This window comes from Macrosteles quadrilineatus, unplaced genomic scaffold (genome assembly GCF_028750875.1).
Source record: "Macrosteles quadrilineatus isolate MER2022 unplaced genomic scaffold, UCM_ALF_1.0 Scaffold_8__2_contigs__length_117827958, whole genome shotgun sequence".
Lineage (NCBI taxonomy): Eukaryota > Metazoa > Arthropoda > Insecta > Hemiptera > Cicadellidae > Macrosteles > Macrosteles quadrilineatus.
This window is the reverse complement of record NW_026542601.1, coordinates 67,340,907-67,359,029: the sequence shown is the minus strand read 5'-3', so window position 1 is coordinate 67,359,029 and position 18,123 is coordinate 67,340,907. Positions and strand designations below refer to the sequence as shown.

At 35.7% G+C, this 18,123-nt stretch overlaps 1 protein-coding gene across 1 annotated transcript; it reads right to left on the bottom strand.

Moving 5' to 3' along the window:
* Window positions 1-1,792: 1,792 nt before the first annotated feature.
* Window positions 1,793-9,944, bottom strand: LOC129000168 (G-patch domain and KOW motifs-containing protein-like). The gene is made up of 2 exons (XM_054427107.1): window positions 8,210-9,944; window positions 1,793-1,993 (listed from the first exon to the last, which is right to left on the bottom strand). The coding sequence occupies exon 1, from the start codon at window positions 9,774-9,776 to the stop codon at window positions 8,232-8,234; it is 1,545 nt and encodes a 514-aa protein (XP_054283082.1). The 5' UTR covers window positions 9,777-9,944; the 3' UTR covers window positions 1,793-1,993; window positions 8,210-8,231.
* Window positions 9,945-18,123: the final 8,179 nt, after the last annotated feature.

The following is an 18,123-nucleotide window of genomic DNA, read 5'->3' as shown; positions in this document are numbered from 1 at the left end:
TCTCTGTCTGGTGCACGTTAGGGCTAATATAACAACCTTCACCACTCGTGTTGACGTCCACCAGTATAACACCAGGCAGCGCCATCAGCTTGATGTACCCAGGGTGCGACTATCTAGGACCCAGGCTAGTTATAGTGTGTCAGCCATAAGTCTGTTCAATAAGCTGCCACGACATATCCAGTTGTTGGACTTGAGAACATTTGAGGCAGTGTTAACCACTTTCATCAAGAGCCGGGCCTATTACGATATTTCTGAGTATTTAGGGGATGATTTAAGAAGCCTGTAGCCTGCCGGAAGTGTGTAAATAGTTGTAAATATTGTTTTTTTGTATTAGTAGTAATCATGTAAAGTGACGCTGTCAATCCCACATTGTGGGTAAAAGACAAAAAGGAGGTATTAAGGTGAAAGTAAGTAAAAAAAACAGATTATTCAAGAACAGTTTATAACTGAACAAATATCAAAGCTACATAGAGGATAATGCAGCATACATACTGCATACATACATACAGTGATGCAGAAAAGTAAAGACCAGTTTTTCCAACTATCATATGACGTCACCAATCATCATATTCACAGACCTAGCGCAGTTGTGCGTCAGACATCTCTGTAGACCACTGCAGGGAATTCAGTGTCTTCAAATAGACCGTTACAAAGATATAAGCATTTTAATAACATTAGAACGCCGACGCAAATATGCGAAGGCAGTCTATTTTAATGTGACAGCAGTCTATGGGTGGAAACCGGCCGTCGCATATGTCTGTCGCTGGTCCATGTGAATGAAAGATTTCGTACTATTGCAGTAGCGAACGTGTTAAGGAAAGTACAGTTGTTATGTCAGGCTCAAATTTGTTGCAGTGATCATCATTGTTATGTCTTTGGATGTTGAATGCTTCAATGCCAATTTATCAGCTGGTTACAACCGATTCGACTGTTGATCTACAGATTTCTCGCACCGGAAACTTACACATTCTTTCCTTAGCCTAACTTTTTATTGGTTATCCTTCACTGATAATAATAAGAGGTACTTAAATTTTGTTTGTTTTGGTCTAAATGTTGAAAATAAACTGATCCAATAAATTAATTCAGTATTTCTAACAAAATATGTAGAATTTGTACCTGAAACAGTAGGCTACTTATGGTAAGAAAGCTGCTAGCAGAACCTATTCCCTGAAAGAGTAACAGAAAGAGTGTTATAAGTAATGAAGTTTTGCAAACATATTAATAAACTGTTGTAGGTAAAGCTTTGATATACTAAATTATTTGTTTTTTAAGCTCTTTAAAAATGTCTAGCGAAATTGGGAAATTTTGGGTTTTGAGAATCAAAAATGAGAGAAACCATTTTCCCACACCGTTCCCAAAGTCCAATCATGCTGGTTTGCAAACTCATTCAAGTTTATTCCGCCTTACACCTTCAAGCTGAATTTCACAAAAATCGGACAAAAATTACTCAAGTTATTATATTGTTCACGGACATAGGCCTATATACATACCTATATAAAAATTTGAATGAATGGCGTTTTTGGCCTCTGGGGACATTAAAATGAAAAAGTTAATCGATCCTGAGCCCATGTCTTACCATGAGACCTACAGTGATGGCTACTTCCATATAGGGAAATTCGCTAAAATGTTCTTTTGGTATATTATTTAATGATGGATGTAAACAGTCAATGCATACAGTTTTATGCCACTGCCCTCACATCTATGGAGGCTACCTTCAGGAATAAAGAAATCAAAATCATAGGTGATAAAAAATTATACATGAACTATTTATTTTTAACATAATTGTGTTTACAAAACATACTTTATATCAAGTGTTCTAAAAGAACAAGATAAAATGCAATTCTAGGCAATAGGTAAAATACATTCATTTTTGTGTAAGATTATAAATAAGTACCTACATTACATGACTTTAAGAAACCTGTTCTTCTGAAGATGAGGTTCATCAGAAGGGCAGCAACGACTCCTGATTCCTGTTGCAATGAGAGTATGGTATCTAGAACAAGCCAAATATTTTGTTAGTTCATCAATAGACTAAATAAGTGCAGTAAATTAACAATTTCAAAAAGGTTCAAATCAGGCAATTTTATAAGTACCCTCCTTTCTTTATACTAAAATACCGGTTTTAATAAATTTTGTTTTGTTCAGTCTCCTACTAACTTTACAACATTGTACTTTGTAAATAACTAGTAGTACGCTTATTCTGCACGTAACAGGATGAGTGAACATGAGCGCAATAATGAAAGAGTTTACCCACACCTAGCACACTTACCGGTGTCACTGGTGTACACAATAATGTTATTTGTATGGGAAAATCGACCCATGAGTCGGGGCAAATAATGGTGAGTCGGTGACTCAAGTCGGTAGCGTCACGCGAACTTCGGGCCCAAGGCAGCGATGTCGTGAGTTCGGATCCTGGTCACTGCCACTAAATTTTATCAGTACAGTTCACCTTTGTACTGTACCGGCTCACCAATTGCTTTGCTGTAAACGATCCACGCACGGGCGAGGTTAAAAGAGGCTGGACCAACCTCTTAAAAAACCAAATCTCAGTCAACAACAATCCTAACTACTCGTCCATTAATTAACCAAAGTCATTGGTAATATACGTAACGTATTTCCTGTTTCCCTCTCTTCTCATAGCATTTTATTATTGCAGATACATTAATATAACTGTCACAAAGAGTTCCCACACTCTGGACTGTTCACCTTGACTACTTCCTTTACCACTTCCTACGTCGTGGACCTGTTTCCCTCTCTTCTCGTAGCATTTTATTATTGCAGATACATTAATCTAACTGTCACAAAGGGTGCCCACACTCCGGACTCCTCGCCTCGACTACTCCCTTCACCACTTCCTACGTCGTGGACCTTTTTCCCTCCCTTCCCATAGCATTTTTAGAATTGCAGATACTGTACATTATTCTAATTATCACAAAGGGTTTCTACACTCCGGAATCCTCGCCTCAACTATTTCCTTCACCACTTCCTACGTCGTAGACCTGTTTCCCTCCCTTCCTATAGCATTTTAGAATTTCAAATAGATTAATTTAACTTTCACAAAGGGTTCCCACACTCCGGACTGTTCACCTTGACTACATCCTTCACCACTTCCTACGTCGTGGACCTATTTCCCTCCCTTCCTACAGCATTTTAGAATTTCAAATAGATTAATTTAACTTTCACAAAGGGTTCCCACACTCCGGACTGCTCACCTTGACTACATCCTTCACCGCTTCCTACGTCGTGGACCTGTTTCCCTCCCTTCCCATAGCATTTTAGAATTGCAGTTACATTAATCTAACTATCACAAAGGGTTTTTACACTCCAGAATGCTCGCCTCGACTACTTCCATTACCACTTCCTACGTCGTGGACCTGTTTCCCTCCCTTCCTATAGCATTTTAGTATTGCAGGTATATTAATCTAACTGTCAAAAGGGTTTCTACACTCCGGACTGCTCGCCTCAACTACTTCCATTACCACTTCCTACATCGTGGACCTGTTTCCCTCCCTTCCTATAGCATTTTAGTATTGCAGGTATATTAATCTAACTGTCACAAAGGGTTTCTACACTCCGGACTTCTCGCCTTGACTACTTCCTTTACCGCTTCCTACGTCGTGGACCTGTTTCCCTCCCTTCCTATAGCATTTCATTATGGCAGATATATTAATCTAACTGCCACAAAGGGTTCCCACACTCCGGAATGCTCGCCTTGACTACTTCCTTCACTACTTCCTAAGTGTCGTGAACCTGTTTCCCTCCCTTCCCATAGCATTTTTAGAATTGCAGATACATTATTCTAATTGTCACAAAGGCTTCCGACACTCCGGACTGCTCACATTGACTACTTCCATTACCACTTCCTACGTCGTGGACCTGTTTCCCTCCCTTCCTATAGCATTTTAGTATTGCAGGTATATTAAACTAACTGTCACAAAGGGTTTCTACACTCCAGAATGCTCACCTCGACTACTTCCATTACCACTTCCAACGTCCTGGACCTGTTTCCCTCCCTTCCTATAGCATTTTAGTATTGCAGGTATATTAATCTAACTGTCACAAAGGGTTTCTACACTCCGGACTGCTCGTCTTGACTACTTCCATCACCGCTTCCTACGTCATGGACCTGTTTCCCTCCCTTCCCATTGCATTTTAGAATTGCAGTTACACTAATCTAACTTCCACAAAGGGTTTCTACTTTCCATAGCATTTAAGTATTACAGATACGTTAATTTAACAGTCATAAAGGGTTTCCGTACTCCTTTCTTTTCACTGCTCACCTTTCCGTTTTATTTACTACTCTCTACGTCGGGGACCTGTTCCCCCCCCCCTTCACATAGCATTTTAGCATAAAAATATATTAATATTTAATATTTAATATTTAATGCCAACATTAAATTGAATAATGTATAAAGCTGCTTTGTTCTAAATACATACATACCTTTATACTTTGAATTAAAAAGCGAAATTTTACTACTGAACATAAACGGTATATAACTGCCGACTAATATTGTTAAGTTCAATTTATTATTATGAAAGTTGTGAGATTTAATTAGCTTAAATAACATTATTCTGAAAGCTGTGAAATTATAATGATATATATTCATAGACGCCAAACTGTTTACTCCATGAATGAAAGAGCTTAGAGTAAAAGTCGTTCTCTCTGTCTTAAGTAGACAACAAAATTGTTGGTCGCAAAACGTAAACAAATAAAAAGAAGAAGAAGGTAGCTCCTAATGTTATTCTTATGGGACAAATTTAAAAATGTTTTTTAAGTATTTTATAATTACTACTGAGAGGAATCGTCTAGAATTTTAATGGCGTCTTTACACTGGTGTCATAACTATTTGTGCAAAATTTGAACGCTATAAGTGCAACGGTTCTTGAGTTTTAGGTGCGAACACACACACACACACACACACATACTCCAGCGGACAACTTTTCTCCGACTCCGCTCTACACGATACATAGATTCGTTCACTTCGTTCACTCATCTATCATATTAAAAATAAATTATTCAATATACAAACAAATGAAGGTTCGGTACTTGATTAGATTGAAATAATATGGTGCCAACCAGTCTGTGTATTTTAAGTCAAAGAGGAGAGAAGTGTGCGTGTGTCAAATGAATGGGGTCCCAATTGGTTTTGATACTCACTTAGGCTAGTTATTTTAGCCAGGACCTTTTATTAAAAGCTCAATTATCAAGGAAAACCAATTGCAGTTGTATGTAACTTTGCCAGACTAGGCACATTAAAGGTTAGGTTTGGTTAGGCTGGATAAACAACCTTATCCAATCATATGAGGCATGTTTTTTAAGTAAGTACCGTTTTTAATTATCTCCGTTCCAGCACTGTGATTGGCATTTTGGCCATTTGTGCTGTGAATGTGCATCTATTGGCAAGTCTGCGCCAGACATTTGGCAACTATGAGCCATGTTTACATCCGGTTTTGAGAATTCAAAATGGTTCCGCCAATTGAGACTGCCGCCAACTGTGAGCGCCGTAGTTAGATTTTTAAGTGCTAAAGGTGTGAAAGCTATTGAAGTTCATCATTAAATTAGTGAAGTGTATGACGAGCACATTATGAGTAAAGGAAACTCCTCAGATAATGATGAGATCATAAGCCGACTGTTCTCTCTAACTTTTTCATCGACTTTACGCACCAATTCATCAGTAATGACAGATAGCTGCCCAGTGCGTTGCTCATCATGAACGTTCGTGCGGCCGTCTTTAAATGCCCTTACCCATTTGCGTACCATTCCGTCACTCATAATGGTCTCGCCATACACTTCACTTATCTGTCGATGAATTTCAATGGCTTTCACATCCTAAGCACTTAAAATTCTATAATTACAAAACGCACTTCACAGTCGGCGGCAATCTCAATTGGCGGCACCATTTTGAATGCTCAAAACCGGATGTAAACACGGCCGATTGTTGCCAAATCCTAAGGTGAATAGCGCAGGCTTGCCAATAGATACACATAGCACAGCACAAATGTCCAAAGTGCCAATTGCAGCGCTGGAATGGAGAAATTTAAAAATGTTACTTACTTAATAAACATGCCTTGTAAATTAGCAAACCTAATGAATCATCATCAAAATCGCTAACGGTACCGACACTGAAAAATTATGACAAGACCTGTGCTACCATGAGGACCTCAATCTTGACTAGTTTGGAGGGAAATTTGAAACCAAAATGTGACCTGCGATCAGAGAGCTAAAGCTTAGTTTGTCAAATTATGTAAATAGTAGGTAACATCTAACATTAGGCTTTTGTTCATTTTTCTTTATGTTAACAGTCTCTACTCCTACTCAGACATTTAAAGAGGGAAATGCTTTATTTATTTGATTTGAAGCTTTAAATAAATTGTAAGTGAGTATGACACACTCAGTGATCAGAACCAGGGCCGTATTTCACTAACGGCGGACACTGCAGTTGCCGGGGGCCTCGGTTTGTGAAGGGGCTCACTTGGGTCTTTATAAGAAGGTTTTTTCTATTAGTAATTTAATTTTGGCTGATAATCTAATAGAGTTATAACGTATAATATTCAAGCTGAGCTTTTATAGGCATATTCCCAATCTCCGAATGCATCTGTGAAGAATGCGCAATATGAAATTGCAACTACATTTAGACACAGATAACGATGATGATGTCCCCACAAATGGGGGAGGTCTTCACGATTTTACAACAACCGCAGGGAACACTGTCTATGTCTCAAGGATAGTTCAAGATGCTCACTATTTCGTCCGAGAACATTAACAATTGCTTCGCAATAGCTGAAGATTTCAACACAACCACAGGGGACGCTCACAATTTTGTCATGAGGATAATTTAATTATTATTTTAGGCTAGCCTATATTCCTTTTGTGATCATGATTTTGCTGCGATCGAAGAGGACAATGATTTCCCAAGATCTCAGAAGAATTTCAAAAATTACGAGAAATTGTTGACAAAATTTCAAAAAAAGGTTTTTTTCAAAAAATGTTTTCTATCTCTTTGTTAACACTTTTCCATAACTTTTTTAACTTTCTAAGAAAAAAATCTTTTAAACAACAATTTCAAGACTCATGAAAAGCAACCTTTTTCTGTTCTCATACAACTAGGCCTAGGTCTAATAATTATAATTAGTGTTTTGCCATTGGTTTTGCACATGCCTTGATTTTGGCCTCTAGGTTAAATAGGGTTAGGCTACCTGGGCCTACCTACAAAATCTGCATTTAACTCTCCGAGTGTTATTTGTCGATGCATCGACACATAACACACTTTGTGTAGTGTTTTGTGTCGATGCATCGACTCAAAAACACTGTTTATGGCGATGGCTCTTTGACTGACAAAATCGGATTGAACTGGATTGAGTAATGTATAGTTTTATTTGACAGATTCAGAGCTTTCTCCGGAGGTCTGTCTCTAAGTGCTTTTCATTTTAGTTCCGAAAATATTGTAGCAGACAGCTGACGTGCGTATTTGTAAACAGCTTGGTTAACCTCGCACCGATGACTGATGTGTTTTATTACGTTTATCATTGTTTTAGTGTTAAAAATCAAAAGTAGGTAGTGATCCTACGTAGTGCATTATAAGAAGATTTAAGTGTTTTTGAAGGGCTGGTTGATGATCCTGAAGAAGTAGGTAGTGATATTGATGTAAATTATCAGCCAGATTCCTAGCTATGGTTAGGCTATGCATTCTTAGCTAAACGCTATGTACACTGAAATCTGTTTTTTGCCCATAACTTATTTATTTGCAAATCTACTTCCTTATATTATTATATATTTGTACCGGTAATCCTCATAAAATTTAGAACAAAGTGGCTATTTTAAAATATAGGCCTATAATTTATACAATTTCATTGAGCGCGAACTTTTTTTTTTTTTTTTTTTTCCAAAATAGGCCTATTTTTTTACCTAAAAATTTTTTTGAAACAAATGTTCTTTATGTTTTATGTATAATATTGAAGCCCATGATTTTCCAAACAAAATGGTATATTGAACAGTATAATTAACATTGTTTTCAAGCTTCTCAGGTCCGTTTTAATAAAACCTTGCAAATGGGCAAAAAATAGGCAGACATTAAGGCCAAAACAAGGGACACTCGGAGGGTTAAAAATCCCAGACTGCTTTAGTTCAATTTTGTAAGTGTTCCAAAAATAACCTAAGCTAACTTAAGTTATATTGTTAAAAACTATAGGCCTAATCAGCAATACAAACCTTAAGAGTCCGTAGCACTAGCCTATCTTTTTCCTTTTTTATGTTTTTGTTTTCTTGGTGAACGAGACCTACTTCTTGATCGGTATTTATGTGAATTTGACTTTTTCTTTTTATGCTTGGTAGCCTTCTTTCTTGCATAATGCGCTGAACTATCAGAAGTAGATGAGTTGGAACTAGACCTCTGTCTACTCAGAGATCTATCTCTAGCTGAACTTTTCCGCTTGGACGAACTGGATTTCTGTTTGTAGGTTTGCCTGTAACTACTAGCACTGCTGGAACTATCTGATGAATAAGACCTGTGTTTTGTAACCTCATCAGTTGAAATTTTGATAGGGTGATTTGAGCTAACTTTATATTTGGATGAGTCGTGTGATTTTACTTTTAGTCTACTTCTGTCATGAGGACTCCTTGAACGTCTACTTTGACTTTGCTTATACTTGTCAGTTGAATGCTTATTAGAAGAAACTCTCACTTTACTATACTCTTCACTTTCACATGAACTTGAACGGGTCATTCCAGAAGATTTATTTTTACTCTCAGATTTAGAAGATTTATTTTCTATTGATATTATTTCTTTGGCACGTTTGCTATCATGTGATTTCATTTCTATTTTGGCTTCGTCTTTTTTATATTCTTCATATTTACTAACATTTATCACTTTTGAGTTTTTCTTAAACTCATTTGAATCAACCAACTGAACCATGAATTCATTCAAAGAGACAGTAGTATTTTTTAAGGCAAGTTTTACGATCAATCTTCCAGATTCATCATCCAGTCCCTCTATTTGACCATACGCATCTTTATCGTGTCCAGCTATTATACGAATAAAACTACCTTTAACCATTTTTAAGTCTTCGTTTGAACTTTTCTTTTCAGCTGATTTTATAATTTTGTCCGCCCCTAAACCCATTCCTTTAGGACGTAGGGTAGGCAAAGTGGGAGCAACAAGTTTTTCATTCTTCCCAATACCCTTTCCAGGGGCCCAGCCCATACCTCTAAGCATAGCCAATCCAAAATCATTAACAGGGACATTGTCATAATCTTCTAAAGTTGATTCTTTCTCTCCTGAAGGTGCATTACTTGTCAAAGGAACACTGAAAACACGTCTCTCCTCATCTTCTGACTTCTTTCGATTTAATTCTTCAAGTATTTCTCTAGCTGCAATTTCGTCTAAAGTTTCTTGTTTATTTTGACCATCGTTAGAACATATATCTTTGGATTTATCAACACCCACAGTTTCTTGATTATCCTTTTCACTGGATGGTGTCACAGAAATGTTTTCAATCTCTTTATCTAAGCTTTTTCCATTAACTTTATTGACATCCAGGCCTACCTCTTGAATTGATTTGTTGTCTCTCTTTGGTCTTGTAAGTGGGATAACTAATGGTCCAGTTTCTTCTTTTACTGGATCCCTCAATTTGATAGATTTTCCTTCCAGGCAATCGATAAACTCTACTTTATTGACTTCATCATCTTGTTTGTTCTTATTTAAATTAGTGGGAACAATAGCTGTCTTTTTGGCGAGCTTACTAAAACCAAATGATATTTTCTTACCCAGATCACTCATAATTGAATTTATAGTAGGCTATGTAGGCCTACTTGATCACTAACCTTAAATATCTAAATTTAAGCTATTAATAATTGTTAGCAAACATTCCGATGCAATTAAAAACCCTAATAGAACCACATTTTAATGATAATTTTGACAATAGCGAAAGCTTATGTCAATGGTCAATGTATCACCACAAAATACAAATCACAAACAATAACAAGAAGATAACCAAATAACAAATAACCAGCAAACCAGCCTCAGCCACCAAAACAAAAACAAAACACGGACGGATTCACTGACTGGAGTGGAATGACTGGATGGAAAGAATCGGATCGGATGAATAATAAATTCGCTTTGGAAGGCTAGTTTGCGTACGACCATGCAGCCACGTTGTTCGATTTTATTTACAGGTATGGGGGATTTCCCGGTGGGGCACACGGAAGATTTCTCAGGTGCCGTTTGACGTCACTAACTGCTGGCGTCACTAACTGCTTTTATATGTTCTATTATTAAATTAAACTATCATAACCTAACCAAACTAACCAAACGTGCTGATATTGGAAAAATCGAATGAAGGTTTACTAATCTAAAAAATAGTTTTGTTCATAAAATAAAATTATAAATGCCTAAAATTCAATTTTATAATTTTTAAATTATAAAATTAAACTGTCTTAACCTAACCAAACCAACCAAACTTGCTGATATGAAAAAAATTTTTAACAAAAAGTTAGAATTTCTGGCGGGATTCGAACCCGATACATTCGAATTATCAGCCCGCCACGCTATCCACTACACCACCGAGGCCGATGGCTCAACATGGTATATTTATAGTATTTATAGTAGGAGATCCATGCAGTGGTCCGAAAGGCAGTGCTCCGAAAGGCACTGGTTCGAAAATCATTTTCGGACTACTTCCTTTTTGAGTACTGCCTTTCGGAGCAGTGCCTGACCATGCTAAATCTGTCGGACCAGTGCCTCATCTTTGTATTATTTTCGAACCACTGCCTCTCGGACCACTGTCTTTCGGAGCAGTGCCTTAGCGTGCAGATTGTTTCGAACCAGTGCCTTAGCAATGCATTATTTTCTGACCACTGCCTTTCGAAGTAACGCCTGGGCTCCAACATTGGTTGAGGGAGGAGCAAGAACCGAAGGCGGACCCCCGTTGTAGGGGAAGGAGGGGTGTGTCAGTGTTGGGCGGAGTCAGAATGCCACGGTCATTGACGAGACCTTATCTGGAGGAATAATCCAGCACCACCACGCCATCCCGAGCGCTTCCGAACCATAACGAATATAGCCGAGGTCCGAATATAACGCCTTGCGTCGTCTGTCTGGAATCGGGACAGCGGAATTGAAATCGGAACGAAACATCGGAGCGATTTCTTCCAATCCCGAGCCTCCTTTGAACACTGATAGTAATAGATTAGTCGTTTAATGATGTTATGCAATATATTATTAATTATATATTTAATTATAATATATATTACTATTTGCAGAAAGTTAAAAAATCCTATGTAAGCCAAACTAATCCTTTAATCTTCGTCAGTATATATTTATCCGTTTAAAAAATCTTGTATGTTTTCTGGAAAAATAAATAGTGAATTTTAATGTACCTATAGTTAGGCACCAGTTTTAAAGTAATTAAAAAAACTTTATAGTTAAATGCAGAAAGCTATGTGGAAATAAATGATATTTTACATGATTTTAAATGATATTTTGTTTAGACACAATAATAACAAGTAAAGTAGATTTTTTCGTAAACATACCCTTTATTTTAATTAGGTACTGTTAGTTTTCCTATCCATATAGTAGTATCTAAATTTAATTATGCCAGTTCTATAGCTCATTCCATCTGATATGCGAAGTTAACATTGCTATATTTTTTTAGCTTCTTAATTGAAATCAAAGTGGCCTATCCAAAAACACCAAATTACCTAAGATTAGCAATATCCTATTATTAGAATGCTACGGTAATAACTTATTCTCTTTAGGGAAACTTGCTAAAATTATATCCAAGTGTTGGTATTGATTACTGTTTATTAGATCTTGTTCGTTTGTTTTTTAAGATAACGATACATTATTGTTTAATGCACCTGATTGAAAAGAAAAACTTACACGTTACCTATAGGGAGGAGCCTAGCATTTCATTTATTCCCGTAGGAATTAGATTATACAACACAGTATGAATAATATTGATGATGAATAAGTCTTTTTATTTCGGTTGGTCGCCTACGTTTAATTCCTTTTAAAGACTAATAACTGGAAACATAAGATAGCAAATGAGAGACACCATAACATAATACCTAACCAAATGTCAAAATAAATATTACAAGTTTAATTCATTATAGACTACTTTGAATCCTCAAATGAAACTTAATTGGATGCTAGTTTCAATGAGTAAAGCGATTGCTACTGCTTCAAGAAAATGAAGTAAACCCATCTAAATACATTTTAAAATGTAGGTAGGCCTATTCAATCAAAATTCAACTCCCTTAACATATGTAAAACATAAATAGTTGTAAGTCCTCAAACAATTAATTACAACATTCGAATGTTAAAGTAAACGTGTAAAGTAAATTAATAAAGTGAATTATAATTAGAAAACTGAGAAGATAGAACAAAATTTGACACTCTCTTCTAATAGTAAGGGGCTGTCGTCAAGATGCTACCCCGACAACACGCCACCATCTAGAAAGTCGAAGTGTTGGGTTGACTTGTCCGGCCATTTAAGTGTTATACCAACAGTATAGTAATTAATTATAATATATAGTACATTGTCGTTCTGTCCGCCAGTAATTTTAATACGGGAATATGTTTGATTTCTTCATAAACCCCTTTGTACTGCCATTGATTATGGACGCTAACTGACAACAAGTGCATGTAATACACCATATAAAAAAGGGAACGTGATCCACATGATATTATTTCTTTGTACTATCGGTCACTAATTACTGTACAGAAAAATCATTTTCCTGCCTGCAGTAAGCCATTTACACTATCGTCGATTATAGGCGCTAACTAGAGCTACAGTTAAACATAAACAAGGTAGTGTACAAAATATTAACACATACGAACCATCCTAGCTTTGAAAATTTATCGTATTTAATGCTGCTCACAAACAGCTATTCCTTCTGGGGTAAAAAGAAAATACCTTTGTATATAAGGGCAATGGACACAGCAAACTCTTTAAACCCGATACATAACCAATATATTGAATTTACAATGATACACGAACTACCACTACCAATAGAACTGATACAACTCAAATTAGAATGCAATACAATGATAAATAATAAGCCTATAGATAAGAAAGTTAGTAACAACATCTTAATACAAGAATGGAACGAAATGCTTAACATAACCTATAAACATAAGGATATCTTTATTTACACAGATGGGTCAAAGACTAGCGAAGGTATAGGCTCGGCTTTATATGTACCATGTAGCAATACTAGGCTAAACTTCAAATTAAATGATAAAACTTCCAGTTACTTTGCGGAAATTTATGCGGTGTATAAAGCTATAGAATATACACGAATTTTCAATAACAAAGAAATTGTTATTTGCACTGATTGCCAATCAGTTGTAAGGAACATTGAGCATGCAATTCATGGTGACTCAAATTACAAGGACATGGTTTTAAACATAATAAAAGAAATTATTAATAATAACTCCAATAGATATACCATACAATGGATACCTGGACATGTAGGCATAAGGGGCAATGAGGTGGTTGACGAATTAGCAAAAGCTGCAATAAACAACGAAATTCAACAAGAATTCTACGTCACAATTGACGACCTTAAATCATTTCAAAGAAAAAGAGACGATGACATTATGAATCATAAATTAATAACAACATACAAAGCTCAATGGTACAAAAAAATCAATATATCATTTCTCAGAAATCCATGGTTCAAATCGACAAACATGAACAGAAATGAAATTATAAATATATGTAGAATAAGATTTGGACATGCTAATGTAAATTATTGTTTATACAGAATAAAATGTTATTTTACACCGCTATGTTTAAAATGCTCAATGGGAACAAATGAAACTCTGGACCATCTCATTTTACAATGTCCTCAATATGACTTCGATAGAGAAAAATATCTTAAAAAGACCAAAGAATACAGCAACAATTTTTCAAAGAACCTAACCGACACAATGAAAATTGCAGATGAAAAAATCCACGCTGAAATAAACAAATACTTAAAAGCAATAAAGAAAAGAATATAAAAACATGCAAACCCATATCACAAAACATAGAACACAAAACACAGCTCAACAAGTACATATATGTTTTCTCAATCCTTTGGGTGCTTCATCCGTGGCCAACCTTGTTTCGGGTTAGGACATTGCTTGATCGGCCCCAAGCAGAGAAGAGTCACCTTAACCTTCCATTTCATGAAATCCGTCAAATCTTTAGAATCCCGAATCCTACTTTTAATTAACAAAAACAACATACACCACGATATACCACATCTATGTTTCTTACTAACAAAATCTATTCACCATTGAATTATCTGGAAAATAAGATTGTGTTTACCAACGGACAACCACAGAGAACATTGAGGTCTCATGGGTAAAAAAACCCAGACCGCCTTTTCGGCAGGGAAAAAAAAACAAAAAAACAAGGTATAGTACGTCAACTTGTGACCTACAGATATACGAACTGTCAATTAAATTGTAAGTTAAATTGTAATATATAACCAGGTAAAAATGGGATCCCTTCAAGTAGGTAACCTTTCAAACTGGTGAAGGGACCTACCTGCCCGATATTGAAATCGGTCAGGTTGGTTACTTTTCAATTTGGTGAGGTAATGAACGCCCTCTTGCTCTTGTGGTGGGGGCATCGACTGCTCTCATTGGCAGCAAGGTTTCTGGGGGAGGGAGTAGTTGTTATGGGGTGAACAGTGCTGCCAACCCAAAAGTCTGGAGCAATAAACATTCCCATACAAGGGTAATGTGGGTAATTCCGATATTTACGGCTACAAAGTAGGCAGTATAAATGCCGAAGGAAATTATATGTATAAAATATCTAGTTAGAACTTAAGTCCATCATCTTGCGAACCTGTTTCTCTCCATGCCCCTGGGTCACTGCTAGGCTACTTTCTCTTGTAACTAAATCTACAGTATTAACGGGTCAGATTTTATTAATTAACTAGCTCGGGGTTGCCGTTGGCATCGCCCGACATACTTTTTCGTCTTTTATTCTTTACTATAAGCCTGCTGAAGTTGTCACTGACTTCGCTACGGAACGGAACTACCGAAATGGAACAACTGAATGATGTTTTTACCAAAAATACTAAAGTATTCATATCTCCTTTCATTCATAATCATACTCCAAGCCAAATTTTCCAATGGTACAGTTAGTTTTCTCTAACTTTATTGAAAAGTATTTCAGATAGTCTAAAGTAGGATTAAAAGTAACACAAAAACATTATTTTATTTAGTGATATACTGTATATATAATGTTCCCCGTTACTGTCTCGGCATGCTCTTGATTTGATATTATTCTTGAATTTTGTTGTCCCTTCTGTACATTTAATAATTACTAGAGGGCCCATGCTACTCTACAACGTTGAAATGAAAATCATATTCGAGCAATAATCAAATTTATAAATTTTTATTGAGTATCTTGATCTTAACTGATTCAAACGATAAATAGCTCAAATTAAAACCTTTAATTAACTTACTATTTTGCGTCAAAAACATGAAAAAACATAAACAATAGTGGACCTATTGATTTTTAATCATAGAAAACCCTTATAAAAAAATAATTTATATGTTGGTTGTTCACATTGCAATTATTGCTTGTAGTCCGTCCGATTTGGATAACTAATTAATAGCTTAAATGGAAAGCCGGCATTTCACTGAAGGTTCTTAGACCAAAATATGTAGGATTATATAATTATAACTGGTGAAATGCATCTTTTAAATTGAAGTAAGAATTCGAAAAAGTTAAATATATGTTTTTTGGACGAGTAATACAGTAGATCAATATATATGCTGATGCTTAGAGTGAAATCTGTGCACACCTTCAATTTGAGACCTCAATCATGAAAATCGGTTAAATTTATTTTTAAATATAAGAAGATTTGACTCTATTAACGTTTAACGAAAACTATCACCGTTTTACAACAAATTGTGTAGCAGTTCCGGTTAATGATAACAACCTATACTGAATTGAAGCTTTAGAATAGAAGATTTCAAATGTTTACGGGAGCAAGCTCCTAAAATGTAATAATGTCGGTAGCTATACTTGCGATAGTACACTTGATAGGTTTTTAACAGCTTTTAATGATTTATGCATTATTATTACACAATAAATAATGCTATTTAATAAAATAAAAGATTGGTAATCATATGGTTAAACGTACGGACACTGACTAGTTTTTAGGTGGCGGAACAAGCAAATTTTCACAGTTTATTTGAATGTAAACCTATTTTACTCGAAATATGTTTGAGATAGAAAAACACTCTTGAAATACAAAAGTTGTGGATAATTTAATTCTACACTACCGATCTTCCATAAGATTTAAGATCCAAGCATTGTAGCTTATAAGTTACAGACCAAAATATAATATCTTGCATACTCGAATTTCTTCTTAAATAGATTTAATCCCCTAAACCACCCTTGAATTTAGAACTTTGCAAAACCCCCAACTTTGTACATCTACACCATATACATGGATTGTCGTCCCAATGCAAAATTTTATTATTCTAGGTCTTATATATGTTTTGAGATACATTATAGTGATCATTTGTCAGTGATATGCCAATCAATAAAGGTAGGTCAATGGAAAGCATTTATCTACGTGGTGATCGGATGCATAGCAGCTTCAAAACGGATACGTCACAAAATTCGTGTTTGCCTATTAAATATATTGGGTATCTATATTTAATATATAGATACCCAATATGCCTATAAACATTCAAACTTATGGGTCAGTTTGCTGCACACAAAATCCAACAAAGTCTTTTAATAATATAGATACTTATAAGGTTAAGGAAACTCCAGAACCACTTGGGTGGAACCCAAAAGTCAGATCAGGATAAAAACTACTTAGTTTTCCTATTTAATGCCTGAAGAATCAGTACACCAAAATTTCACCGTTCTAGCTAGTCTGGAAGTTGGATTAGTAATGAATCATTGAGTGAGGGCAATTACTTTTGAGTGAGGGCTTTTACTTTTATATGTTAAGATTATTAGCTAAATATAACACATATGAAAGGTACAAAATAAAATCCATAAGTTAAATACAGTAGTAGAATACTGTATATATGAACGGAGCTCCAGACAAAGCTGTCTTTAAAATTTGAAATAGGGGTTGCTGCAGACTTTTAATTTTATCCAGCGAGATTACGCCCCTGAATTTAGTGTTACTCCCTCAATATGACAACACTGTTGGATAAATCTAGCTCAGTGGGATAAATGCAGGGATGCAGCAGGCACTTGTAGAGCGAAATTTCCCACAATTTCCATGTAACCGTTTGACTGGTTTTCAGGTTATGTGACAAAATCCAAAACACAATTGAACATAGGATGCACAATAAATTGGATGTGTTTACTTTTGGGCTATTGACTTAATTATTACATCAAACAATTAAATGTATTCTGAACTTGTGTACCCGTTGCGAAATAGAGCGTACTATAGCTAGCCGCCATACCCGTGCTTCGCTAAAGGAGCGCTAAAGAGAATAATTTATTGTTATGTTCCATAGATCTGTTGTATGAAAAGTTAAATAACTCATAAAATAAATGCCTAACATTTGCATTTAAAGCATCAATCGATTTATTTTCAAAAACCTGTTTTATATCAACTAGACAGCTAGCTGTTATCCACGGGCTTCACCCCGTTCCGTTTGACTTCATAAGTAAATAACACTATTGATTGGATAAGTTAAGTTAACTATGATAATCATTTAGCGTTGAACTTACTAAACAACATCACAGATGCAATTTACGGACTTGAGAGGCCATCAATTCTGGACCTGCCCTTCAGATTTTTGTAAAGAGTTTTATCGAAAAATTTGTTGTTAACAGCTATTTTTAATGTTCAAAAGTTACTTTGTTGTATTGCATTGCATATTTATAATGAAAACATCAAAAGAAATTTACAGATATTTTTAGTTGTACATATTCTTTAAAGGCATCAAGAGAGTTATCAAGATCTCTTAGTTCGCTGACGATATAAATCTGTTTGTGGAAAGTTGCTTCCCTCTATGATTATGAGTAATTTTGCCTTAGGCTTAATACTTTAATTTGAAATGGCAACCATACAAAGTAGGTATTTTAAGCCAAGTACAAGTATGCATGGAGTTGAGTGTAGGATGGATGAGTGGCACGATTTTGTAT